The sequence below is a fragment of the Colobus angolensis genome, unplaced genomic scaffold (genome assembly GCF_000951035.1).
Source record: "Colobus angolensis palliatus isolate OR3802 unplaced genomic scaffold, Cang.pa_1.0 Scaffold87, whole genome shotgun sequence".
NCBI lineage: Eukaryota > Metazoa > Chordata > Mammalia > Primates > Cercopithecidae > Colobus > Colobus angolensis.
Window position 1 is genome coordinate 2,560,303 of NW_012122598.1, and position 26,081 is coordinate 2,586,383.

General features: G+C 50.4%; 1 protein-coding gene and 1 pseudogene across 2 annotated transcripts; one reads left to right on the forward strand and one right to left on the reverse strand.

Moving 5' to 3' along the window:
* Positions 1-617: 617 nt before the first annotated feature.
* On the reverse strand, positions 618-3,148 carry LOC105503616 (annotated as a pseudogene). The gene has a single exon (XR_001000506.1). The product of XR_001000506.1 is annotated as a probable ATP-dependent RNA helicase DDX23 pseudogene (transcript).
* A 15,553-nt stretch (positions 3,149-18,701) lies between these two features.
* LOC105503679 (keratin, type II cytoskeletal 2 oral-like) lies at positions 18,702-25,715 on the forward strand. The gene is made up of 8 exons (XM_011930691.1): positions 18,702-18,730; positions 20,634-20,694; positions 21,401-21,493; positions 21,834-21,982; positions 23,235-23,374; positions 24,041-24,263; positions 24,947-24,981; positions 25,300-25,715. The coding sequence occupies exons 1-8, from the start codon at positions 18,702-18,704 to the stop codon at positions 25,713-25,715; spliced, it is 1,146 nt and encodes a 381-aa protein (XP_011786081.1).
* The last annotated feature ends 366 nt before the right edge of the window (positions 25,716-26,081 follow it).

Consider the following 26,081-nt stretch of genomic DNA (forward strand, 5'->3'; position numbering starts at 1 on the left):
CAGTTCACCCTGTCTCCCCATCTACTTAGAAAATCCCCGGGGGGAGGGATGCCTAGAGCACACAGCACCGCTTGGTGCAGGGCTGTGCACAGGTCTAAAGGCTCGCGACTTTCTTTATCATTTAAGCAGGAAAACAGCTGTCCAGATGACAGTAAGATTCCACTGTCCATAATCCTCATGGTGCCAGGTCTCGTGGGGCATCTAGGGCAAAAATGCTGCTGCAGTTTGTACAGTTACACAGTTAAGTCTGAACCAAAGGAGGTCACATCAGGCAGCCAGGCTTCTGTTCAGTCTGGGGAGCAATGCCAACTGGCTGCCCCCATAGCCTGGCATGAGCTGATGGCCCACTGCAATCCCATCAAGAAGGGAAAAGAAGGGCGGAGCTGGGCCAAAAAGCTGTGGTAATTTGCTCTCCCTGCCTCCAACAGCATCGTCCTCTCCTTTTGCAGCCCCACACACAGGCCTCCTGACCTGAGGGTCTGGACTAGGGAGTCTGATTGTTTTCCTAAGCCCCCATAACCCAAAAATGAGGACCTGGAAAGAGGGATGTGAAGGTTCTGAAGAACAGGAATGAGGCAGCTTCAGAAATGCCCTCAGCCCATAGGAAAAGTGCTGTGTCAGGCAAAGATGGTCTCTTCATGGTGCTTCTTGGTGAAGATGGTGTCTGGCTTATGCTGGGCATCTGGATGGTTGGTTAGCTTGGGGAGACAGGAAGACACTGGGCTTTCCAGGATGGCTTGCTTCAGCTCGTAGAACACAGCAGAGTCCTCTTTTGTGAGGAAGGTGATGGTCACCCCACTCTTGCCTGCTCGTCCCGTGCGGCCAATGTGGTGGATGTAATCTTCAATATTTTTGGCCATATCATAGTTGACAACTATAGACACATTTTGGATGTCAATACTATGACCAGCCACATCTGTAGCCACCAAAATATCCTTGGACCCAGCCTTGAGGTTGGACAATGCAAACTCTAGCTTCTCCTGGCCTTTTCCACTGTGCAGTGTGCAAGCGTTGTACCCCATCTTCTCCAGGGATTTGGCCAACGCGTCACAGTCCTCCTGGTTGACAAAAATAATGATGGGTGGGTCAAAGCCTTGCTCCAAAATTGCCAGCAGCTTTTTCTTCTTTTCTGACTCTGACATGAGGAAGACCTTCTGTTCCACACACTCATGGGGCTTGCCTGCGGAGCCTATCTTCAGGCAGGTTGCCTATCTTCAGGCAGGTCGCCGAAGATAGCTCCTGTCCAGACGCTCCACCGCTGGGGGCATGATGGCCGTGAACACAACTATTTGGTGGCACTTATGTTTTCCCGACTCAAAGTTGGCCAGCATCTTCTCAGGGTCCTCAGCCTCATCTGTGTCTGGCTTCTGGTTGCTGACAAGCATGTGCTCCAGGATCTTCCGGACATCTGGCTCAAAGCCCATGTCAATCATCCTATCTGCCTCATCCAGAACCACATAGGTACAGCGGCTCAGCACCAGGGAGCAGTTCTCCAGAACATCAATCAAACGTCCAGGAGTAGCGATCACAATCTCACAAGTCATGTGCAGCCTGAAGCCCTGGTCTTCTCTGAAGATGCCACCAATGACAGCCACTGTGCGGATATCTAGGGGCTTTCCAAATTTGACAGTCTCTTCCTCAATCTGTTGAGCCAACTCATGGGTGGGAGCCAGGATGATGGCATAAGGGCCTTGGTCTGACTCTTCAGTTCTGTCATTTTTGAGAAGTGTGGTGATCCAGACCAGCAGTGGGATGAGGAAGGCTGCTGTTTGCCACTGCCCGTCTCAGCCACACCAATGATGTCACGATTCTGTAGCCCAGTGGGAATTGCCTGACGCTGGATAGGTGTTGGTTCCTTGTAGCCACACTTATCAAAGACCTCCAAGATGTGTAGGGGCAGAGAAGAATCTTTCCAGGATACGATGGGATTGGGGATCTTGCCACCTTTGGTGGTTATGCTGTAGTCCTCACAGAAGATCCACCAGTCCCTGTCCATTATCTCATCTAACTTTTTCTGAGACCAATGACGATCATCCCAGCGCTGCTTGGCTTCCTTCTTACAAAGTTTGCAGAGTCTTGCCTCCTCCTGCTCCTTTTCTTCCAGGGTTCGCCTCTTCTCCATTAGGTCTCCATAGAAGTGTGACTGCTCTTGTTTCTGCTGCTTGAGGTCAGTGCCTGCAATGAAGCCTCACCCTAACAACCGCACCCGGCGCCGTTCTTTGTACAGGGGGTTGTAGTCAATGGATGTGTCCTCAGATGCATCCCACTCAAAAACAAACTTTCGGTCATTGAAATGTCCCATTCGGTGCTGCTTTTTGATGCCACCCCAGGTAATGCTCCTTAATGGCATGTGGTTCCTTGCTCTTATCTTTCTCTTCCCAGATTTTCTGCCGCCCTTGCTCATCCTCATTTCCACTGGTCTCTCGCTCCATCTTCCCCCTGCATTCCCGACGTTCCCATTCCTGAGGATCTTCCAACATCTTCCTGCCCAAGTCTTGGAATTATTTCCTTTTCTTTCTCTCTTCTTCAAACATCCTCTGCTGCTCTTCTACCGCCTGCTGCCGTCGCTTTAGAGCTTCAGCCTCTCGTTCTGCTTTGGAGAGGAACTTGGGCTTAGCCTCAGCTTCTTCTTCAGCCTTTTTCTTGGCCAGAAGTTCCTCCAGGGATAATGGCTGGGCCTTAGGCTTCTTATCACCATGTTCATCCTCTTCATCCTTCTTAGAGTCTCTGTCCTTCCGAAATTTAAAGTCTTTTACTTGGCCAGGAGATAAACTGAATCATTTCTAGTCCTTGTCCCATCTGTGCCCATCCTTGTCTCGATCTTGGTCCTTATTATTATAATCCCGCTCCTTATCTCATTCTCATTCTTTGTGCCATCATTCTATTTCTGCAGATTTGGAATGGGAATGAGAGTGAGAATGGCTGCCTCCTTGATGTCTATCCCTTCAACGATGCCGTTTCCTATCTTTAGATGGGGAAGACTTGCGGTCCCTGTCTCTCTCTATCCCACTCTCCATCAGGAGCCCGTGATCGCTTCCTTTCCTCTCTGGAAGGTGATGCATCATGGTCCTTTTTGTCAGCCAGCTCTCCTGCCACCACCCTGAGTCTGAACTGCCCAATGTGGCCTCAATGTCGTGGAGCTGTCACCATCCTCAAGTCACTCTTAACCTAAGTTTAATGACCAGGGTAAAAGTGGTTTCCATTTCGCTTCATAACAATTATGGACAAGTACAGGCTTTAAGCAAATGAAAGTATGCCAGTCGCTGGTCTGGTGGTCTCCCTCCCCACGTGGCCAAAGTGGACCTGGAGGTGAAAGTGGAGAGCCTGATGGATAAGATCAACTTCCTGCGGCCCCTCTCTGAGGCTATAAGGCCCCCTTCCTTCCCAATATATGTTTAAGACATGATTGATTCTCTTAAGCCTTATTTTTTTCATTCAGTGCTTTTTACCTTCACATCTATTACCACACCATCTACTCAGATTCTGAGACCTTTGAAACTATTTGTCTATCAAATATTCTAACTCCCTTTCTTTTTTCTTTCTCCTTTTCTGTGTCCCCCACATCTATGGTTGCCAGTGCCTATGGATAACATTCTTAGAGTCTCCTCCCCCATCCAAGGTACCTGGACAAATAGACCCACGCACCTCTGCAGTAGGATTGGAGGACAGACACCTTTTCATTCTTTAGCCTGCTGGCTGAGATTTTGGCCTGCATCTTGGTCTTCGTGTTTTTTAGTGGCATCGCTAAAAAGCTAACTTTAGGGGTTTGTGGTAGGGGCCTGTCCATTAGATGTGAGCAGAATTGGCTTTGTGTCTGCAGGAGTATAGCCACTACTGTCACAATCAAATGACATGTCCATCATCCTCTCCCTCGACAATAACTGGCACCTGGACCTGGAGAGCATCATTGCTGAGGTCCACGCCCAGTACGAGGAGATCACCTGGAAGAGTAAGGCTGAGGCTGAGGCCCTGTACCAGACCAAGGTGGGTGAATCAGGAACTTGGAGGAATCAGCTTCCTCTTGGGCCCTTCATTCCTGCCCAACTTTGTCACCTAGGCACAAAACCCCTATATTGTCCTCCAGCAGAGCTGCGACCCTCTGAAAACTGGCTCACAGAGACACAGGCTTCCCGTGGCCTCCAGGACCCTGGGAGGGTTGATGTGCCAGATAAATGTGATTAAGCATTTGGGTGATCAGTAAGAGCCTGACATTGGGGTGTTGGATAAGCTAATTACCCTGATTTGATCATTGCATGATCTATACATGTATTAAAACATCACACTGTACCTCATAAACATGTATTGCTATATGTGTCAATTAAAAAAGCTAAACAAAGAGTTTGACAAATCATAGCTGTTGTTATCATCATCATGGTCAATACATAGGGGCCAGAGCGAGCCCATAGAATGCCTTTGTGTGAGTTAGAAAAAGTGCCACTCTGGGCAGATGCAGCAATGTAGGCCATGGTGTGGCAAGCACAGTGTGGGTTGGGCTTTAGCCCTCACCTGCTTCCTTGGTCAAAAGTGGAAGCCCTGCTCACCGCCACCATTACCACCTGACGATGGTACTAGCATCATCAGCACCACCACCACTGCCCTCCTCACCTTCATCATCGTCATCAGCTGAGCAAGTTGGTCAATGAAGCAAACCCAGCAGGACAGGCAGCAGTCTTTCCCATCCCTTTGGTTAGGAGAAACCTCTCAAACTGAGCCCTGGTGTCCCCCTTCCATGGCATATTCTGGAGGTGCTCCAGCCTTTGAACATACACCAAAACTTGTCCCCTGGGGTCAGACCTCATATTTTCCCCTCTTCGTGGTTGACAATTTCCTCTTCCTCCCTCCTCTCAGCTTGGGGAGCTGGAGACCATGGCCAGCAGGCACAGCAATGACTTGAGGAACACTAAGAATGAGATTGCTGAGCTCGCCAGGATGATCCAGAGGCTGTGGGCAGGGATAGAGAGCGCCAGGAAGCAGGTACCCTGTAACAAAGGAACAGGGCAGCCCGGGTGTCCCCGGTATGGGCCATACTCTGAAGAATGCTCCCTTCAACTCAGGCTTGCTACCTGAGATTCTGGTGGGAAAGCACGAGGGGCCGTCGGGAGGTCAGGCCAGAACCCTATCATTTCCTGACCCTCCACCCACGCAGGTGCATGAGGGCCTTACATCACACCCATCCTCCAGCTCAGACGGGCCCCAGGTCTCTGGGTGACAACCCGGAAGGCCTAGGCGAGCCTGTCATTCTTAGGCTCGGTTGCATTGCACTGCCCACTAGCTTTTAACCCCCCTTTCAATACTCCCACGGCAACTGGAATATCCTTTCTCATCCTCTTTAGCAGTCTCCCAAACTTCCTCTTTTTCTGCAAGAATGGGCCAAACATCTTTTCCTGTCTAAACCCCCTCCTGCTGTGAAGCCGTCATCCTTCCCTCCTCAGCATCTCTCCTCTGAGTTCCATGGTGCCCTGTGCTTTTCCACATCATAGCCCGGCCTTCTGCTACCTTAAATGCCTGCTCTTCTGTTTTTCCTCCTTAACGGTGAGAGCACTGGGTGCAGGGGCTGTGTCTTGTTCATTGCTGTCTCCTGGCACCCAGCTGTGAAGGACAGAGGGCAGGGATTAGGGAGAAAGTGAGTGAGTGGTTCAGACACTGAGGGTGACTCCTCTGATCTCACCACTCATTGCTGCCTGCCTCAGACACAGAGACTCTGAGTTCTTTTCCCCCAAACTGAGACTACTTGAAACCTCCCTCAAAGTTACTTCCCAAAGGGATGCTCCTCTCCAGCCTCAGTGGGGTTGGGGAGTCCTGGGGAGGGACAGACAGATGGGGACCTGTGCTCACCCACCATATGACCAGGTGAGTCCATAGGTCCAGCACACTTCCTTTCCCTCCTCCTGCCCCAGAGCAATAAATAACTTGCAGATGGCCATCACCGATGCTGAGCAGAGGGGTGAGTTGGTTCTCAGGGATGCCCGGGCCAAGCTGGCAGAGCTCAGGGAGGTCTTGCAGCAGGCCACGGACAACCTGGCCCGGTGCTCTGTGAGTACCAGCAACTCATGAGCCTGAAGCTGGCCCTGGACATGGAGATTGCTGCCTCCCATAAGCTGCTGGGCGAGGAGTGCAGGTGGGTAGGGGACCATGGCTGTGGCAGAGAACCTGCCTTGAGAAGCAGAGTCATCAGGACTTTATGTCCCTGGTTAGATTCATAGTGATTTTGAGCCTAACTGCACTGGCCCGTGTCTTCCCTCTCATATTCCCAGTGGCCCCCACGGCATAGGAGGGGACAAAGGAGGGCCTCAACAAATGTTTGTTAAACTGCTGTCACTGCTCAGCATGCTCCCCTTCTCCTAGCTCCTTTAAGGCTTGGGGTTGCAAACTTGTTTCAAATTTCCAGCAGTAGATAAATGTTTTACTTGAAATGGGCATGCAGTGGATCCCAGGGGTAAATGCCCATCAAGTTTACATGTTCAGAGTTGCTGAGGTCATGGGATCACAGGGGGCATCTCACTGATTCCCTGTCGCCTCTCACCGAGATATCATGAAGTCCACCCCACCTTGTCTTACCACTCTCCTCTGATTCCCTATCTTAGTTTTTCATCATTGCTTAGGAAGTTCCTCCTGAGATCTGACTTCAGCCCAGCTGCTGCAATTCACATTTGTGTTTTCTGGATAGTCTCTGATGGAGCCAGGGAAACAGCACTGGCTTGGGAGACCTTCCCACTACGGGGTGATCATTTGGGGTTTACCTGTATTCACTGTGCGACCTCAGATTCCATCCCCACTTTGAGCCTCATGTTCCTCATCCTTAAAAAGAGAGAATTGCACTAATCTTTGAAGTGTTTCCTAACACTCACATTTAGAGTGGCAGGTGGCTCTATGTTTCTAAAATTTATTTTTTTCTTTTTCTTTCTACAACAGGATGGCTGGGGAGTGTCAAAGCTCGGTGTGCATTTGTGAGTGTGCATACTATTTCCCTTGAGGTTGGGTCATACCATTGCTAGTGGGATACATAACCACTCCCCTCAGGATGGAGTGGCAGGAAAATAGACAAGGAAAATGGGTCTTTATAAACAAAGGGATTTCTGAGTTTTCTACATTCCCACCCCTTGGAGCTGGAGAAAAAGAAAAGTGCATTCACTGTTGTTCCTTATGTCTGACTGCCACAGCTGAGCTCACCTGCTTACCACGTACTGTGGCCACCTTGCCTCCTAATATTCCTGTGCCTCTCACTCCCTGTCCCCTAGCTCTGGGCACCTCCACCTTCTCTCCATCCTTGTCTAATTCCTTACCACCTTCCAGCACCTCATGGGGCAGGGGGGTGACTGGCCATCTCCTTGCAGCTGTGGTTCACAACACCAGCACCACTGGTTCGAGGGTGGCCAGCCGCAAAGGCAGAGTCAGTGGCTCCAGCATCTCCAGCCGTGGAAGCCAGAGTGTGGCCAGGGTCAGAGTGTAGGTGGGGGCCTGAGCATCCAGTCCACCAGCAGATAAGTCCCTGGGGGCCAGCACTTGGGAGCCAGCAGTGCCTCCTTTTCCTCAGCCAGGATCATCCAGAACACCACCAGTAGCAGCCAGCATGCCTACACCAAATTCTAAGGTGATGCCCTCCCCACTTCAACAGATGGCCCCAGCCATCCCAGCTCCCACCTGCTTAGTACTCTGTCTGCATCACTGGGTTCCTCAGTTCCTAGGCCCCAGACACCTCAGGCTCAGGACAGATCTTCTTTCCCCTCCTGTGTGTGCGTAGCCTCTATCAGAAGGTACCTCACTGGTTACAGCCTCTCTGCTCCCACTTCTGCCCTCAGCTTGCTTTGCAATTTGCCCTCACTTTCTCCCTCTGCAAGGTCTCCATTCATTCCTCTCTAATAAATTGCTGTGTGTTTCACTGCATTTTCTTTGACAGTCAGTGGGTTTTATTGATTGTCACTTTGCAGGGTTGGTGGGGTAGAGAGGCAGGGGAAGGAAAGGAGAGGGGAAGAGAAAGAAACTGTGTCCTCAGAGAGCAACCTGTTGGGAGCAGAGGGCATCATAAGGCACAGACAAAGAGGGGTGAGGGAGGAGAAGCCTGTGGCACCTGTCAGGGTGGAGGAGGAGCCAGCCCACCTACCACTCCTGGAGCCCTGCTCTCTGCCCTGGTTTCTGATATCTCATCTGGCCTCTTCATTTTGGTGACTTGCTCCGACATTCCTCCCCTGGCTAATGGGCTGAGCATTCCCAGGCCCCTTTGGCTCCCCGCTCTGCGGCCTGTCTCATTCCTGCACACCCTACAGCCACCTGAGCATCGCTTTGCTACTGCAGGCTTTGTGCCACAAACCTGCACTGGCCCAGTGGTGTCCTGGCCTTCAGTCTCTTCTAACTCACTGCCGGACCCTCAAACCCATAATCCCTCCAGCTGAGCCAGTCCTTGCACCCCCATAGGAAGAGGGGGTCCAGGGCCTCTGGGTCTCCACACCCTCTTGGCCCATAGCATGCTCCCATGTCCCCCTACCCCCAGTCACTTTGCTTCTCAAGTCTGGCTCAGATGTACAGAGAAGGGACTCGGGGATCCATGGGCTGTGGCCTGGCCCTCTCTCCTGGACACTCCGCAGCCTCCAGGGTCTGTGTCTGCCGGCCCCTGGGGGCAGCAGACATCTCTGGGAGTTGTTGGTCTGTTTGACTCAGGGCAGGGGACACCAGGGCTCCCGGTGCTTCTGTGATTCTTCTCACTTCTCCTAGGGAGGAGCCAGAAGGCTCAAGTTGGACCAGCATGCCCCACTCGCCCTGCCCTCTGCCACTGGGATCCTGCTCACCCCCTCTACCGATGGCCCAACTAAAGTCTCCAGGGGCTTCCTCGGTGTCCATGTGGTGGCCTGGTTTTGGTCATTTTCTTAGTTCTTTGAGGCCTCTGATGCTGTCACCCACCCCTTTCTCCTGTTTTCTCTCTCCTCTCTTGCCCTGTCTTCCCAAGTCTTTCTGTTGCCTCTCTTCTTCTGTCCACAAATTGAATGAGGGAGGTCTGCAACGTTTTAAGTATCTTTTATTGAACTACAGTATATAGACCCAAAGAGCACAGAGCTCACGTATTCAGCTTGATGAATTTTCTCAAACTGAACCCACCCACATAACCAACACCCAGATCAAGGATCAGGCATTCCCATCACCCCAGAAGCCCCTGCCCTGAGTTCCCTTCCAGTCCCTCCCCCGACACATTCCCTGGAAACCCTTATTCTGACTTCTGACAGCTTAAGTGAGTTTTGTATGTTTTTGTACTTCATATAGATGGAATCATACAGCTTGTGGCTGGCCTCTTTGCTCAACATAAAGTTAGTGAGATTTATCCACATTGTTACAAGAAGTTGTAGGTCATTCATTCTTATTAGTATTTCACTGCGTGACTAAACCCTGATTTATTTATTTATCTGCTCTACTACTGATGGACGTCGGAATCTAAATTCCAGCTTTAGGCTATTAGGAACAAAGCTGCTCTGAGCATTCTCGTACATGGCCCTTGGGGAATCACGTACGCACTCTGTGTCTTTGTGTGTACCTAGCAGTGGCGTTGCCGTTCATAGGGTATGCATATGGTCAGCTTTAGTAATACTCCAGACAGTTCCCAAAGCAGCTCCAGGAAGGCAGGAAAGTTCTTACCAGCACTAGCTATTTTCTTTCTTTTGTATTTTAACTTTTCTGCATGGAGACTGTTATGTATCTTTGTGGTTTTAATCTGCATGTCCCGTAGTGGCTAATGACATAGAGCTCATTTTCACATGTGTATTGGCCATTTGGATACCTCTTTGGTCCCGTCTTTTGAACATTTTTCTATTGGTGGGGTTGCCTGTCTTTTTCTTATTAATTTATAGCGGTTCTTTATATGTTCTGGATATGAGTCGTTTGTCAGATATGTAAATTATGAATATCTTCTCCCACACTGGGGGTGGTTTTTGCACTCTCTTAATTAAGCTACTTGACAAGCAGAATGACTTATTCAAAATTTACTTCTTCTAATTCATCATATTTTTCTTTTGTGTGGTGTTTTTGTGTCCTGTTTAAGAACCCTGCTCTATACTCTCAAGGCCACGGAGACATTTTCTGATTTCTTCTAAATGCTCTACTGTTTGGCCTTTCACACTGGGGGTTTTATAACATTTCATTTAAGATAGGAAAAGACATATCAATCTACTTAATCTGGTTGGTGAACATACAGGTGTTTGCTCTATTGTTTTCAGTATGATTGAAATATTCTATAGTTAAAATGAAAAATATTAAAAAATATATGTTTTCCTGGGTTCTTTCTTTCTTGCTCTGTTCTTTTCATGTTGCATATTGTTCCTGGGTGAGTCTGTACACTCTAGTTTCACTCATACATTTATTCAAATTTCTTTTTTTTCTTTTAATTTTTTATTATACTTTAAGTTCTAGAGTACATGTGCACAATGTGCAGGTTTGTTACACATGTATACATGTGCCATGTTGGTGTGCTGCACCCATTAACTCATCATTTACATTAGGTATATCTCCTAATGCTATCCCTTCCCCCTCCCCCCACCCCAGACAGGCCCCGGTGTGTGATGTTCCCCACCCTGTGTCCAAGTGATCTCATTGTTCAATTCCCACCTATGAGTGAGAACATGAGGTGTTTGGTTTTCTGTTCTTGCGATAGTTTGCTGAGAATGCTGTTTTCCAGCTGCATCCATGCCCCTAAAAAGGACATGAACTCATCCTTTTTTATGGCTGCACATGCAAATCAAAACCACAGTGAGATGCCATCTCACACCAGTTAGAATGGCGATCATTAAAAAGTCAGGGAACAACAGGTGCTGGAGAGGATGTGGAGAAACATTTATTCAAATTTCATCTAGCACCAATCTGGTCCATGTACCATGGGGGTGGTGGCCACAGAAATGACTATAGCATGGATGCCCCCTTAAGGGACTTACAGTCTAGTGTATATTGGGACACACAAATGCAGGACATATAAATCCTATTCCCAGGAACAGCTATTCCCAAGAACAGCTCAGAGCTCATGCTGTCTTGAACATGAGTATCCTGTCCTTCCTGTCTCTTCTTCCTGTCCCCTTTTAAAAAACTTCATTGAGGCACAATTTGTATACAGTAACAATGCACCCATTTTCAGAGTACAGTTCCATGAGTTTTGACAAATGTAAATCCCTGTGTGACCCAGCCACAACGAAAATATAGAATATCTTCCAAAATGCTCTTTATGCCCCTTTGCAGTCAATCCCCTGCCAATCCCCAGCACCAGGCTGAGGCTTGCTTTATGTCACTATAGGTTAGTTTTGCTGTGTTTAGGGCTTCATAGAAATGCAATCATGTAGAATGTATTCCTTTGTGTCTGGCTTCCCTGGCTCATCGTAATCTTTCTGAGACCCTTCAGGCATATGTGTTGCAAATATAAATGTTGTCCCAGTCTGCGGTTTGCCTTTTCATGTTCTTAATGATGTGCTCCAAAGCTCCCTGCCCCTTGGAGTCCCTGCTGATCGGCAAGTGGCGCTTCCCAGTCAGCAGCATTTGTACCCATATCTAGAGCTGAGTGCTTGGCTCAGCCCTTGGATTAGATCCAACTCTATGTCTCATGTGAAGACAAGTGACTCTCTCTTACCCTTCCCCTAGCCTTTTATAAAAACAGGGACATTTTCGCCTTTAGCAAAGTTGCTTACATTCTGGGAATCAGTCCATCAGAATTAAAGCAAACTGGAGCTTTAAAAACATCCAGGTGCCCAGGCCATGCTCCCTGATTCTGATTCAGGAGACCAGAAGTAGGGCTTGAGGATCTGGATTTTTAAAAGCTGCCCAGTGGTCCTGATGTGTAGCCGCCCATAGAGCAAAGTCCCAAATCTGCAGCTGCTAGCACAGACAGACCTTTGCAATCAGTTTCAACCTACACCTTCAACTCCTTCCCCATCGTCTCTCCTCCTCCGTTATGACGCCTGTCCTAAACATGTGGGATCCCTTACCAACACTTCCCCCACCACATCACATTAGATTCCCCTCTCTACCAGTGGTGTCTTTTTTGAATTGTCCACCCACTGGGCCCACTCCAACTCGTCCCTCAGTCCTGCACTCAAAACTGCCTCCTCTGTGATGCCTTCAATAGCCTTTCTTCCTCTCACACCTTAGTACTTTGATCTACTGTCAATAACGCTGACTCCAATGTGCTCTAAGGTGTTATTTACATGCCTGGTACTTCCTTCAAGAAAGCTGTAGGCTCCTCCAGACCATGAACTATGTTTTGTGTGTCGTTGTCTTCTATTGGAAAATCTGCTGCCTGACACAAGCAAATGCTCTATGAATCATTGCTGAGTGATTGCATAAATGTTTGGAGAGATGACTAAATGGATACTGGTCAATGTTGCATCTCTTGGAGGGAATGAAGTTCAAGGGGAAACCCTTCTGGACAGTCCTTGCTGGATTCTCTGAACAGAGGGCAGGAGCACCCATTATGCTTGACTCTAGATCCCTGCTCCAATTATCATGCTTCTTGGCAGAAACCAGAGCCAGTGATTAGGTTGAGATGGCTTCTACTTTCTGACTGCATCAGTTTTAAACCAACTTCATGCTTAATGCTTTTGTCATTTTCATTTGGGGCTACACGTTGTATGAAAGTATTTTGTCTGTGAGTCACAGAGGGTGTGTGTCTGTGTGTGGCATGTTTGCCCATTGGTCTGTCAGGGCAGATAAATGAAAGGACTTTAACAAGTTCAAGACACTCCACAAATGCCAGATACAATTAAGTGTCATGTACGCTTGTGAGGCCATGGCTTGGCTTTTTTAGGAGCCAAGAGCTTTCTGAATTGTATAAGGTTGACTGGGAGCTGGGTGGGTGTATGCCCTGGGTATGGGGCCTGCCCTCCCAGGGCTTCTACACTGGTTAAGGAGAAGTAAGATATTTTTGTTTGACTTATAGACACCGTAAGGACAATGAGTGTCCCAGGAGCTTGAGGCCAGGAGAGCTCAGGGGCCAGGCTGGTCATATAAGGCATCATGGTGGGGCTGGGACTTTGGCTGGTTCCTAAATGAGTTGGTTTAGGGTGGAAGGGAAAGGGTTTTAGGTATAGACTGTGGTCCTCTCCTGGCCTGTTAGCTTGCAAAACCACGCCCTTGATCCTGCTGAGGAAGGAGCAAGCTGGGGCAGCATCCCCTTTGCTGGGAAAACCATGCAAACTGCCCTTCTAAGGACTATGCTTAGAGAAACATGGAGTCCTGTTTGTGCCTTTTCTATCAATTCCACACCACTTTGCAAACATGATCAAATACAAGTCATTTGCTCAGAATCAGGGCTTGTTCTGTAAGCTGAGAACTTACAGACATAGAAGGAAGGGACAGACACAGAACATCCTGCCAGTGCCTGCACAAGGAGCCTTTCCAGAGCTCTGAGTGGTATATGTCTCAGTCCATAGCATGTGCTCCAGGCTGGGACAGAAACTGAACTGGAGGCCTGGCTCTGCCATTTATTGGCTATGGGCCCCTGGAAAAGTTGTTTAACTCCCGAGCCTCAGTTTCCCTTATCTGTAAAAAAAAGAGCTAGAGGGTTGCCATGAAGGCTGAAAAAGTCTGTAAGTGTCAATTTAGAGCCTGCTGCCTGGCCAGCATTTTACGGCCTGACTCCCTGCTGCTGTTGTGGTCCCTCAGTTCCCACGGCGCTCTGGCTTTCTAGTTTATAAAGCCCTTGTTGTACTTCACTCATCTGGACCTCGATGGGCTCAGGAGTGGAGGCTCAACAGGCAGAGCAGAGGTTTATCAGCTCTACTTTACAATGGGCTAAAAGGAGGCCCAGAGGAGCCTGGAGACTGGAACTTGGGGCTCTTGCCTCTGTCCAGGCTGCTTTCCATGGCACTGCTCTGCTGGCCTCCTGGGGTGGGTAGTTCTGGGCATGTTGAAGAGGCTGCCTCACTCCCTGGGCCCTCTCCTTCTGGGCTGGGCTAAGTTTCGAGCTGTAGCTGCCTGGCCCAAGACTTTCTTTCCTAAGTTTCAGATGCCATGAGGCTGGCCCTCTTCCATGAGACTCAGCTCAGAGCTCAGCTGGTATTGAAGAACAGTTTCTGGTCAGGCCCAGTGGCTCACACCTCTAATCCCAGTACTTTGGGAGGCCAAGGCAGGTGGATCACCTGAGGTCAGGAGTTTGAGACTAGCCTGGCCAACATGGCAAAATCCCATCTCTACAAAATTACAAAAATTAGTCAGGCATGGTGGCAGTTGCCTGTAGTCCCAGTTACTCGGGAGGCTGAGGCAAGAGAATCGCTTGAACCCAGGAGGCGGAGGTTATAGTGAGTGGAGATCACACCACTGCACACTAGCCTGGATGATAGAGCGAGACTCCATTTAAACAAAACAAAACAAAAACGATTTCTTATGGAACAGATTCCCCTTTGACTGCAGGGCACAGAGCGGGACAGTCTGCCCAGGGAACCAGAGCTGAGCTCCTCCTAGCTCATGCCCAACCTGCCCCAGGGCCCCATCCATGTGCTCCCCTTGAAGCCTCCCGTACATACAGTTCTGCCCCAACTCTGCTCTCCCCACCTTCCCTCCCCAGCCCAGCATCATCTGCCAGCTGCCATGCCATGTACTGTTGAGCTCTGGCCTCAGCCCTGGGTACTGCATTTGAGGCCCCCATTTCCCTGAGAAGCTGGGACTGCCTCAGGCAGGTGCAATTGTTCCTCTGCCCTTGGACTCCACCAGTGAGGGCACCGCTGCCCCAGAGCAGACGGGCCTCAGTCAGGTGCCAGCCTGGGAGGCACAGCCATGGCCATGGAGAGGACAGAGTGTAGGGCTCAGTGTCTCTCCTGGGGCCTCTGTGTCCTCATCCCCAGGAAAGGCCCATCTGGGCTGATTCTAGGGTTGGTGGCTCCCTGGCTAGCAGTGCACTCTAATTTTTTTTGAAGAGGCAACAGAAGACAATAGCTGAACTTTTCTAATTTGCAGGTGTGGGGGATTGGTGGGATTTGCCACTGCTAATAAAGAGATTTGGGATGGGTCCTCATTAGAGCCCCAACTTCCACCCTAATCTCTTTGGGATTTGTTCTTGATGTTAAAATGCAAACTGACTTCTTTGCATATTCAGACTGGGCCAGGTCATTGGCAGCGTTCAAGGGGTGGAAACCAGTGAACTGTTCTGCAGAGTTCCCCTTCAATAGCAAGGATTTAAAAATGGCAAGTGGGGGACAGAAGGATAGTGGGAGACCTTTCCTCATTTGCTCCTGGGGCCTCTCTTGGCAAAAGCATAGGCCACACTTGGAAACCAAAACATGACTTGGATTTTGGAGTCACGATCAGCCCCACAGGTGAGCAAAGACAGTGGTTTTATGTTATGTTGCTGACCCCCACCATTAGCACGGGCAGTGACCCAGATGGCAATGGACCCAGGAGTTTCCAAATTGTTTTTAAACAGTAGAGTCTTTTGTTTAAGCGATCAGTGTGGAGGTGTCAGGATGGCAGTGGTGATGAGACCAGAACACTGCCCACTGCACCCCTTTCTCCCACTCATACCTCCCTTGAACCCTGGGGCTTCACTAGGTCCAATGTGAATCCTCCACTCAAGTCTGAAGCCCTCATTGTGCAGAGGAGGAAACTGAGGCCTGGCAAAGGGAAGAATCAGTGGCTGAATTGAGTTGGGACCTGAGTCTCCTCTCAGTCTGTGCCCCTATTTGGATCCAGCTGCCGTATCTTGATTTCTTAGGTCAGCAAGGAGCTTTGGGCAAGAATCAGGGCCCTGGGGGATGGGGTAGGCACCAACGTTTTGAAGGTGGTGAGGAGGACGATGCCTACCTGTGGCACAACAGGCTGCATGGGGAAGAGTGCCCTGGGCAGGGAATTGTGATGAGCATGTACATCCTTGTGGGTGTGCCTGTGTTTCTGTGATAAGTCTGTTTTGTGTGTGTGTGTGTTGGTGTGAATTTATGGTGTTTTGCTTCTTTCTTTCTCCACTCAGTTCATTCTCTTCCATTTTACTTGAGGGTCTTTTGTGACTTGGTGGAGAGGAACAGGAGCTGCCCTGAGGTTTGGCAGGTCACTGGTTTGAGCTTGCCCTCCCTCCAGTGAGCTGGCAAGGGAAGAAGGAGGTGCTGAGCAGCTAGGAAGTCAGATCTGAGCAAAGGGGAGAAGGTGAGATCAATGAGGGAAGGGTTCTTGGATGAGAATGGATCAGAGGGCATTGGAGGCCAGATTAGAAAAGGAAAAGGCAAGGGTCGTTTTAAAAGGGGCTGGCCTCTGCAGTGGCTCATTTTCCAGCCTTGGTTTGTGCTGTCAGGATTGGTGTCATCAAAGGTAGTCTTTGCTGCCAAAGATAAGTAGAGGTAAATGTTACAAAAGTGAGTAACATTTCATGTCACACAGAACTTCTTCCAAATATTATGCCCCTAACAGCCTTAAGAAGAAGCCCTTGTTGTTCTTAAATTTTACTGGTGAAGATCTGAGTTTCCTAGGTGGCGGGGTTGGTGTCTCACGTGAGCTGAGGGAAGGGGGACTTGGGAATCCTGGATTCATTTTGTTGTACAAGTTTGGAAGAGGAAAAACTGATGGTCTTTCTGGCCTGGACCAAGTGGTCCATCCCCTCCACCCTGCCCAGGCTGGCCTCAGACCCTCTCTCTGCTCACTCTCTCCTAGGGCACTTGGTGGTGACCTTGACTTCTCCAGCCATGCTCATTCCTGTCCTCGTCAGACTGACTCCTCTCTCCTCCCTTGCAGCTCTCCCTCCAAGGCCCCTTAGACCCCAGTTCTAGGTGCCCCTGTGGCTGAGAACTTGCTCTTTGTGCATTCGTATGTGCACCTCCTTCCTGAAGGGTGAAGTCCTAGAGGCAGCTGCTGTGCATTCTCGAACTTCTGTTGCACCTTCCTTCTCCTTGTCAGTCACAACACCACCTTCATAGCCCTCCCCCTTCCTCTCCCTTCTTCCTTGGAGTCCTTGCCTGGGGCCCTGCCCCCACTGGGGGTCTGCACCCACCCTGGGAACCTCCTGAGGCTGGCTGGTCTGGCTGAGTGGCCGAGAGGCAGAGAAGTGCTGACCTGTCACTCTCAGCATGGGGTTACAGGTCTCTTGGGGATTAGGGGTTGTGTCCAGCCCTGCAGGATGGTCCCTCTCCCAATTTAAGGTTATTTTGGGTCAGTAACCTGGGAAAACAAAGCCATTTGGAAATTTGGAGGGATTATCAAGGTGTATTGTGTGTTTTGAACTCGACATCTTGCTGCCAGGCAAACCAAAGCTGTTAATGCCTCAGTTAGGTGGCTGGCAACATCAGCCAGCCAAGCTCCTAAGCTGTACATAAGGGCCATCCCCATTCAGAAGGCTCCTGAGCTTCCTCCAGCCTTTGGAGCCTACCCTTCCTTTGGAAGACCTTGCTGTCTGCCATGAGTCACCAGACTGCTACAGCCAGCAGCCCTTCATGTCTTCTGGTGGGGCCTACTGCCAGGCCTTCAGTGGCCGCGCAGCCATGGTGTTGGGCCACAGCTGGATCAGCTCTATCATGTCCTCCTTTGCCTCCAGCTCAGGAAGGGCTGGTGGTGGTTGGGTCTGCTGTCTATGCCATGATGGAGGGAGGTTTCTGCAGCCAAGTCTCCATGGCCTTGGGGGGAAGAAGATGATCCCTATCAGTGTGGCTGGAGGTAGCACCTGGGCTGGTGGGTTCAAGGGGCTGGTGGGTTTGGGGGGTCTGGTGGGGGATGATTTGGAGGCAGTGGTTTTGGAGGTGGTAGAAGAGGGATGGGTGGAAGCTTTGGTGGAAGAGCTTTGGTGGAGGAACTGGAGGCTTCAGAGGAGCAGCCAGGGGTTTCTGCAGAGAAGCTGGTGGCTTTGGTGGCCCTAGTGGCTTTGGTGGCTCTGGAAGCTTTGGTGATCCTGGCAGCTTTGGTGACCTCAGTGACCTCAATGATCTAGGTGGCTTTCTGGGTGGAATCCAGGAAGTAACTGTCAACCAGAGCCTTCTGCAGCCCTGCCACGTGGAGACTGACCTTAAGTTTGGGCAAGTAAAGGCCCAGATGTGGGAGCAGATCAAGACTCTCAACCACGTTTGCCTTCTTCATCGACAGGTGAGCCCATCTCAAGCCAGCTAGACAGTGAGGAGATCTGGCTCAATTGTGTTGGTCTTTTTCTGCCCTCTTCTCCTTATGAGTCTGAGGAAGTTGTTCACCCAATATGTCAAGCCCTCTGTGGTATCTCAGCAGTGGTGGGCCTGCTTACTACAGCAACAGGTGAGGAAAATACTGCAGCCCTCCCTGGATGGAGGCACCATCCCTCTGTGTGTCCCGTCCCGCGGCTCCTCAGAGAGGCTGCTGAGGCTGCTGCTCCAGGGACTGCTGGCTGCCATCATTGATGTCTCCTAACCATCGCCTTCTGAAACTCAAACACAGAACTCTCCCTCCATCTCGGAAGACTTGCAATCTGCTCGTCTTTGAAAGAGAGGCCTACTCTGCCGAAGCTGAATTTGTATTTGAGGGATGAGTCGACCTGCCATCAGCTTGTGATGTGAGATGAGGGTAAAGGGGCACCTCCTCCTAGGTGCTTCTCATAGGAAGATTTTAGTGTGAGGAGCAGCAAATGTTGAAGGCATGTGAGGCTTGTTTGCACGTATACATGCAAGGGCCTGGCTGAATGAACGGTCTATGTGTCTGCATTCTGGATATTCCATGCAAGGGAAAACATGGCAATGACAGTGGTGACTGTGTGGTGTCTGTGCTTGGTTAGCTGCTGAGAGTGTCATCAGTACTCTTGGGGTACGATGTGTGGAGATCTCTTTGTGACCCTGGGGTAATAGGAGGCCTCACAGAAAGGGCTTGTAGTGATTCTTTGCGGGGTCCCATTTCCCTGTGTGTCCTGGGGAAAGCTGAAGAAGTTAGTCTTACCATTGGAACATCACACCTTTTTAGAGGTGAAGCTCTTGAAAATTAAGTGACCTTCTAGAGGTACCTAGCTGGTTCCTCTCAGTGTCTCAGTGTCTGGATAAATTTATTTACAGAGGCTAGGTGCGGTGGTTCACGCCCGTAATCCTAGCACTTCAGGAGTCTGAGGCAGGTGGACTGCTTGAGTTCAGGAGTTTGAGACTAGCCTGGGCAACACAGTGAGACCCTGTCTCTACAAAAACTACAAAAATTAGCCAGGCATGGTGGTGCACACCTGTAGTCTTAGCTACTTGGGGGGCTGAGGAGGGAGAAACACCTGAGCCCAAGAGGCAGAGGTTGCAGTGAGCCAAGATCGCGCCACTGCACTCCAGCCTGGGCAACAGAGTGAGACCCTGTCTCAAAAAAAATTGTTTACAGAAAAACAGAAAGTGATGCTGAAAATGCAGCTCCTCCACAGCAAGTGGGTTTGGCTGCTCAAGGTCTCAGTAGTAACCCTTATCATCCTTAAAGGGGGTTTCTGAGATTTTGGAATCCCGAGTGTCTAGCATAAGGCCTGACATGTGCTTGGTGCTCTGCAAACATTTGTTGAATGACCAGTTGATTGATATTTACTCCCCTGCTTATATGGTTAGCCTTGAACTTTTGGGCAGAAATGTCTCATAGCAGATAAAAGTTTGAGACATCTTTAGCTAGTGGTTAAGTTTAAATGCAGGACTCAGGTGCATCTAGGATCTTTCTTGGGCAAAGGTCTGCTTGAGAGACATTTCTCTGTGGTTTTCTCTAATTCCTACCTGAGTGCAGTGTACCCAGGATTGCAAACATCTTCCTGGAGACTACATCTGCTGTAGAATGCTCACTAAGTACCTATGGAGAGCCCATGGTGCTACTGTACTTGCTGTACACAGAGTTGGCACCAGAAAATTCCCCTGAAAGCTCTTGGCAGCTCAGCCATCTCCCTCTAGTACCATAAATAGTTGAAAAAAATAAAAATTTCTCCAGAAAGCCTTCTAGGATCAATCACAATAGAATCCCACAAGGAAGGGATATCTACTTCACTGTCCAATCATCATCATCATCATTATTAAGTGGTGCCTGGCACATACAAAGTGCTAGTAAATGTCTGTAGAATGAACTGGGTCTTACCTGAACCCAGAAGGCAATGCATTGGAAAGATGCAGGCTTTGGGCTAAACTGGTAGGACAAGTGTGGGGAAAAGAGAGGTCAGCCTGTTACTGTGTTATTATAGATAGAAGTAAGTTTAAGAAACTCCATTTGGCTCTGTATTTGAGATGCTGTTAATCTGTGACTCTACCCCCAATCTTGTCCTTGCTAGAAACATCGCTGTGTTAATTAAAGTTGAAAGGATTTTGGGCTGTAAGGAATGTGCTTTGTTAGGCAAATGCTCTAAGCCTGCTTGTGGTTGAAGGTCAGTACCATTCTCTTAAATCTCAGTAAAAGAAAAACATCTGTCTCCTGCCCGTCCCTGGGAAAATGGAACAGCTCTGTGTATCTGTATGCCTTACTGCTGATTTACTCCCTTATCTTTTCTGGCAATAAATACTGAGGGAACTCAGAGACCGGTGCCAGTGTGGGTCCCCTGGGGCCCCGTTTTTCTTTCTCTATACTTTGTCTCTGTGTCTTTATTTCTTTTCTCAAGTCTCTCGTTCCACCTAGCGAGAAGCACCCACAGGTGTGGAGGGGCAGGCCACCCCTTCAGACAAGAAGCCCCAAGTCCATGTGATTCATGGGATGTGCTCTGGGGCCATGGGGATGACAGAGAAGGCAGACCACAGGTGACCTTTTTCTCACAGGTATGAGGATGAGATCAACAAGTACACAGCTGCAGAGAATGACTTTGTGGTCCTGAAGAAGGTGAGGGGCCCCTTCCCAGCTTCCAACCCCAAAGCCCTGCTAGCCTGAGTGGTTTGAGGGTGGAGGGAAGGCAGAAGCTTAGTGCTGTTGATCTGAGGACTTCTTGTAGGCCCTGCAAGTGAAGGCCAGAAAGAGGGAGGAGGCCAGACAGGGTTCAGGCCCCAGTGGCTCCCTGCCCACCCCTGCTGAAGGGTGTGAAGGTCCCAGCAGACTTTTGCCAAGCCCTTTCCTGATGGGCATGCAGGGTTTATGGACCTGATTAGGCCTTGAGTCGTGATTACAAAATGGACCAAGGGAAGAAATAATTTCTCTCCTTTTTCTATTAGGAGTACATTCCCAGGAGTTACTTAAAGAGAGAGACATTGAGTGTGGCAAACTTAAATTGTCCCTCAGATCCCCTTCCTCACATATTCTTCTCCCCTTGTCTCAGGGTAAGGGCCCCAGCCCCAGACTTCATTCTTCCTCTCGCCTTATAGTCTCTTTGTGCCCTTCCCTGGTGTGCGTTCACCAGCCCAGCCTGCAGAGTACTTGGTTTAGCAATGTTAGGGTGCAGCTGCCTGTACCTGGATGGGATCTCCTTTCCCCTGAATGGGAGTTCCCAGGGGCAGGGCCCCGTGGCCCCTTCTTCCTGCCCCTTTCCATAGTATGCAAGACTAGACAGAGCCACAGGTTGTCTAGTCTTGACAGTGACTGAATTATCTCCCAGGACGTTGATGCTGCCCACATGACCAAAGTGGAGCTGGAGGCCAAGGTGGAGAGGATGACAGGTGAGATCAACTTCCTGAAGGCCCTCTACAATGCTGGAAGTCTCCCTCATTGCCATTCCTTGGGACTCACCTGCCCTGCCTCCTAGAGGAGGGCATTTAGAAGTCCAGCAGGACTGTGGGTCTGTCTGTCCTGACCAGAGAGACACCGGCCCACCCTTGTGGGTAGTTCTGCTCTCTGCCTGGACCATTCAAACCTCTGCCTCCTCACCTTCTTTCCTCTGTTGTAGAAGTGGCCATTGCATTCCAGAAAAGCCTCTAGTGGTGGCCCCTCAGTCCTGAGCACCCCTCTCCTGAGCTGGTGGCTTCCTGTGCTCTGCTGGGCAGCCCGGTGTGGGTCTACTCAGGAGACATCACGTTTGCTTGGCCCTGTAGGAGTTGTCCCAGATGCAGTCAGACACCAGCAATATGTCTGTGGTTCTTTCCATGGACAACAACCACTGCCTGGACCTGGGCAACATCATTGCCAAGGTCCGTGCCCAGTATGATGAGATTGCCCAGAGGAGCAAGGCTGAGGCCGAGGCATTGTGCTAGACCAAGACAGGTGACAGCATCATGTAGCTTTGGAGAATCTTGCTCCCCCATCAATCTACCTAGATAGTCCAGCATATCACCCAGGAAATCTTAGTGTACATGAGTATGGGGCATGATTTCACTTCGTGTAGGTGCTAGGCCTGAGTGTCATGATGGAAGCATAAGCCCACAGCCCTGGTCATGTTCTTTTCCTCCTCATCCACATCTGCTTCTTGATGCTCTCGATCTCTACCCACAACCTCTGGATCATCCTGTTGAGCAGACCCTGCCTCCAAGCCATTCTTCCTACATCTCCATACGGCAGTTACCTCATCTTCCCACTGGTCTGGTCTTATTAACAGAGAGCTTTCTTCCCAGTCAAAAAGCTCTGACTTTTCTCTAACCCAGTGCTTCTCAACAGAGGGTGGGGAAGGTACGATTTTCCCCCATGGGACATTTGGAAATATCTGCAGGCATTTTTGACTGTCATACCTAAAAGTGGGGAGGGGGTACTAGCATCTGGTGGGTAGAGGCCAGGGATGCTGTAAACATCTTATAATGCACAGGATGCCAGCCTCTGCAAAAAGAACTATTGTGCCCAAAATGTCAATAGTACCAAGGCTGACAAATTCTTAACCTGAATCTTTCTTGCTGCATCCCCTTTATTGTTATTTCGTGTTAGAAACTTCCATTTCTCCTCCACAAAGGCTCTGCATCTACGTGCGCTTCTGGTTTGATCACACCGAGGTGTTGAGGCCAGTATCTGGAACAGCCAAGGGAGGGGGATGGACAAAGTCTGACTCCACAGGCCCAGGGAATTCTGTACATTCCCTCCCATTCCCCAAATCTGAGTGAGACAGAGTTGGACCATATACATCTGATTCTTCCCCTGGATTTTCTGCTGGTTAAGAAAGAAGCTGGCTCCATCATCTGGGATGTCTGCATTCAAGTGCCCACACTGTCACTCCATAGCTGGATGACTTTGGTCATGGAACTCAGGCAATCTGAGTCTCAGCTTTCCTTTTGTATAAGATGGGGATAATAATGCCTTTCTCATCAAGTTGTTGTGAGGATGAATGAAATAAAACAGAGGGTCTGGTGCACAGTGACTGCTCAACAAACGGTAGCTACTGTTCTGGAAGACAGGACTTCTGATGCAGGGAGAGAGCACTGGGTCTGCATATGCCTGTGCTCTGATTTTTCCATTTGTGGTATGAAGGTGTTGAAGCAGGTGATCTATAAGACCCCTTTTCTGAAAATGTGACTTTTCTGGACACAGCTGGGGGAGCTGCAGACCATGGCCAGCAGGCATGGGGATGACCTGAGGAACACCAAGAGTGAGATCATGGAGCTCAACAGGATGATCCAGAGGCTGTGGGTGGAGATTGAGAGCATCGAGAAGCAGATGGGGATGAGGAGGACAAGAACATGACCAGGGCTGTGGGCTTATGCTTCCATCATGACACTCAGGCCTAGCATCTACGCAAAGTGAAATCATGCCCCACACTCACGTACACTAAGATTTCCTGGGTGATATGCTGGGCTAGCGCTGAACTAAGATTGTTATGTGGATTTAGTTTCTGCTTCCCTGGGGCTTGAAGGTTGACATGGGATAGAAACTGAATACAGACATCATTAGGTGGTTGGAGAAAGAAGTTGACTGTTGAAGACTGAATTGGGGGAGTAACAAGGAAGCCCACATCTAGATGGGCTAAGGGAGAGGGAAGATTTCTCTGATAATTCATGAAGACTTCCTGGAGGAGGGAAATTTTCAGAAGATGCTCAGTTATTTCCCATAAAAAAGGAGAGAGGCACAGGAAGGGTCTGGCTGCTCCTGAGTTGGTACAGCTCCTTGAAGCCAGGTGTTTCTAATCCCATTCCCTGGTGAGCTAGGACCTAGATCCAAGCCCAGGCTTCTCTGCTGACCAGCTGTGTAGCCTTTAACCCCAGTGCCTGGGGTTTCCTCACTTATCCAACATCAGGTAACACAGGACAAGCACCAAGCACACAGGATGGGCTGTCAGTGAATGACACGCGAATCTAAACTGGACTCCTGGCTCCCCACACTAAGAATGCCAAGCTGCAGACGACCATCGCTGATGCAGAGCAGTGCCGGGAGGTGGCCCTCAAGGACACTAATGCCAGGCTTCAGGACATCAAGTATGGACCGCAGCAGGCCAAAGAGGACCTGGCCTTGTTGCTTTGCACGTACCAGGTGCTGATGAATGTCAAGCTGGCCCTGGACGTGGAGATCACCACCTACTGGACCCTCCCGGAGGGCAAGGAGTGCAGGTGAGAGTCCGTCTGGTTCCCAGGAGGCCCGAAGCCTGGGGCTTTCCTGCTTGAGCATGCTGCCAGGTGTGGGAGCTGTGCATGCTGTTGGAGGTGGCAGTGGCCATTGGCAGGCACAGCCTCTTGTTCAGGGCTGGGAGATGCTGTCACACCAAGAAAGCTGTGCTTCCTATGCCATATGAACACATTAGCGCCTTACCTGGGGTAGTGTCCTATGTTTTAGCTATACAGTGTATGTCTGCAAAGATGAAGGGTCATAGACATAAATGTTATTTCTAGGCCATTTCTTTATTGCTGCCTTAATTGTAAGTTTTTGAAGAGTGGGTTCCCGTACACGGGCATGTGGGTATAGGGCTCTGTCCCATATGGGTTCAAATAGCCTTTGCTAAATGAAGAGTATCCTGAGGAGGTGGAGAGGATGAGTGGGTCCAGAAATGTTCTGTGTCCTCTGGTCTGTATCTGTTTGGGAGATGTCAGTGGAAAGAGTAACACTTTAACCTTACCCAAGAGAAAGAACAATGTGTTTTATGATTTTCTGAGCACCCGTCCAGCTTATTTCTCACTCTCTACATCAATCAGGAGGGAATGGGAGTGGGGTGACCAAGGCTCTCCTTGCTGTTGACCTAAGGAAGGCCATTTAGGGAGAGGGAGGAACTGAGTGAACTGTCTGATCTTCCCCACAGGGTGTCTGGGAGGTACCAGAGTTCCGTGAGCCTCGGTGAGTATTGGGTTATTTCTCTGGGAAGGGGCTGGAGGCCTCGGAATGCAGTTTCTCAAGCCATGTGCCAGCGCGGGTGCGGGGCCATCCAACCTGCAGGCTGGAAGAGCTGTTGGTGGCGGTTTTGGAGAAGCCAACATCCCCTCCCCTCCTCTCCCCTCCCCTCCCTGAAGCCTGTCCTCCCCACGCCTTGCCGGATCTCCACCGGGCGTCACCCTGGGGAAGACCTGCGGCCCGGAACTGTGGGAGGGGCTGGCGTGCGGAGCAGACACTGCCAGGCTCCGTGACCCCGACTCTCTTTGCAGAAACGGTCCACAGCAGCACCAGCGGCGGCTGCGCCCTGGGAGGAGGAGCCGGAGCTGGGGCCCGCGGAGGTAGCGGGGACCGCAGCGGCTGGGACTAGGGCGGGAGCTCCGCGGAGCGCGAGGGCTTCTCTGGTTCCGGGACTTCTGCGCCGCCAGCCAGGGTGGCGGGGGCAGCAGCAGCAGCGCGGCCAGCATCTCACAAAACTCCTCTCAGAGCCGGCGGTCCCGCCACAAATTCTGAACCCGGCGCCAGAGGCGTCCTCGGACCAGCCTCCTTCGCCCTCCGGCAGGCCCCGCTCTGAGCTCCCCCGCACCCCCGCGGGGCCCCTTCCCTCCGCTGCTTCTGACCTGTGCCCCGCAGCCCCACATTCCCAGACGGCTGGCATCGCAGCAACCCGAAAGTTGCCGGGATGGATGAGTAGGCAATAAACCTTCCTCTGCCGGACTGGGCGGCTCATGCCTGTAATCCCAGCACTTTGGCAGGCCGAGGCGGGAGGATCACTTGAGCCCAGGAGTTTGAGGCTGCATTGAGCTAGCATGGCACCACTGCACTCCAGCCTGGGCAACTGAGCGAGACCCTGTCTTTAAACAAACAAACAAAATCTGAAAAATCATCCACCCACACAAGGCAGTGCCCACGTTCTGGGCCATGTCACCGCTTGTGCCTTGAAAGTGCGCCACCCCAGCCAATGTCCCACTGCCTTATGGGACAGTTCCAACTGGCCCATTCCTCTCCCTGTAGGCAGGGCCTCCCCGGTCCCCACTTCCTGCTGGTGCTTTGATTTCCCAAGACTG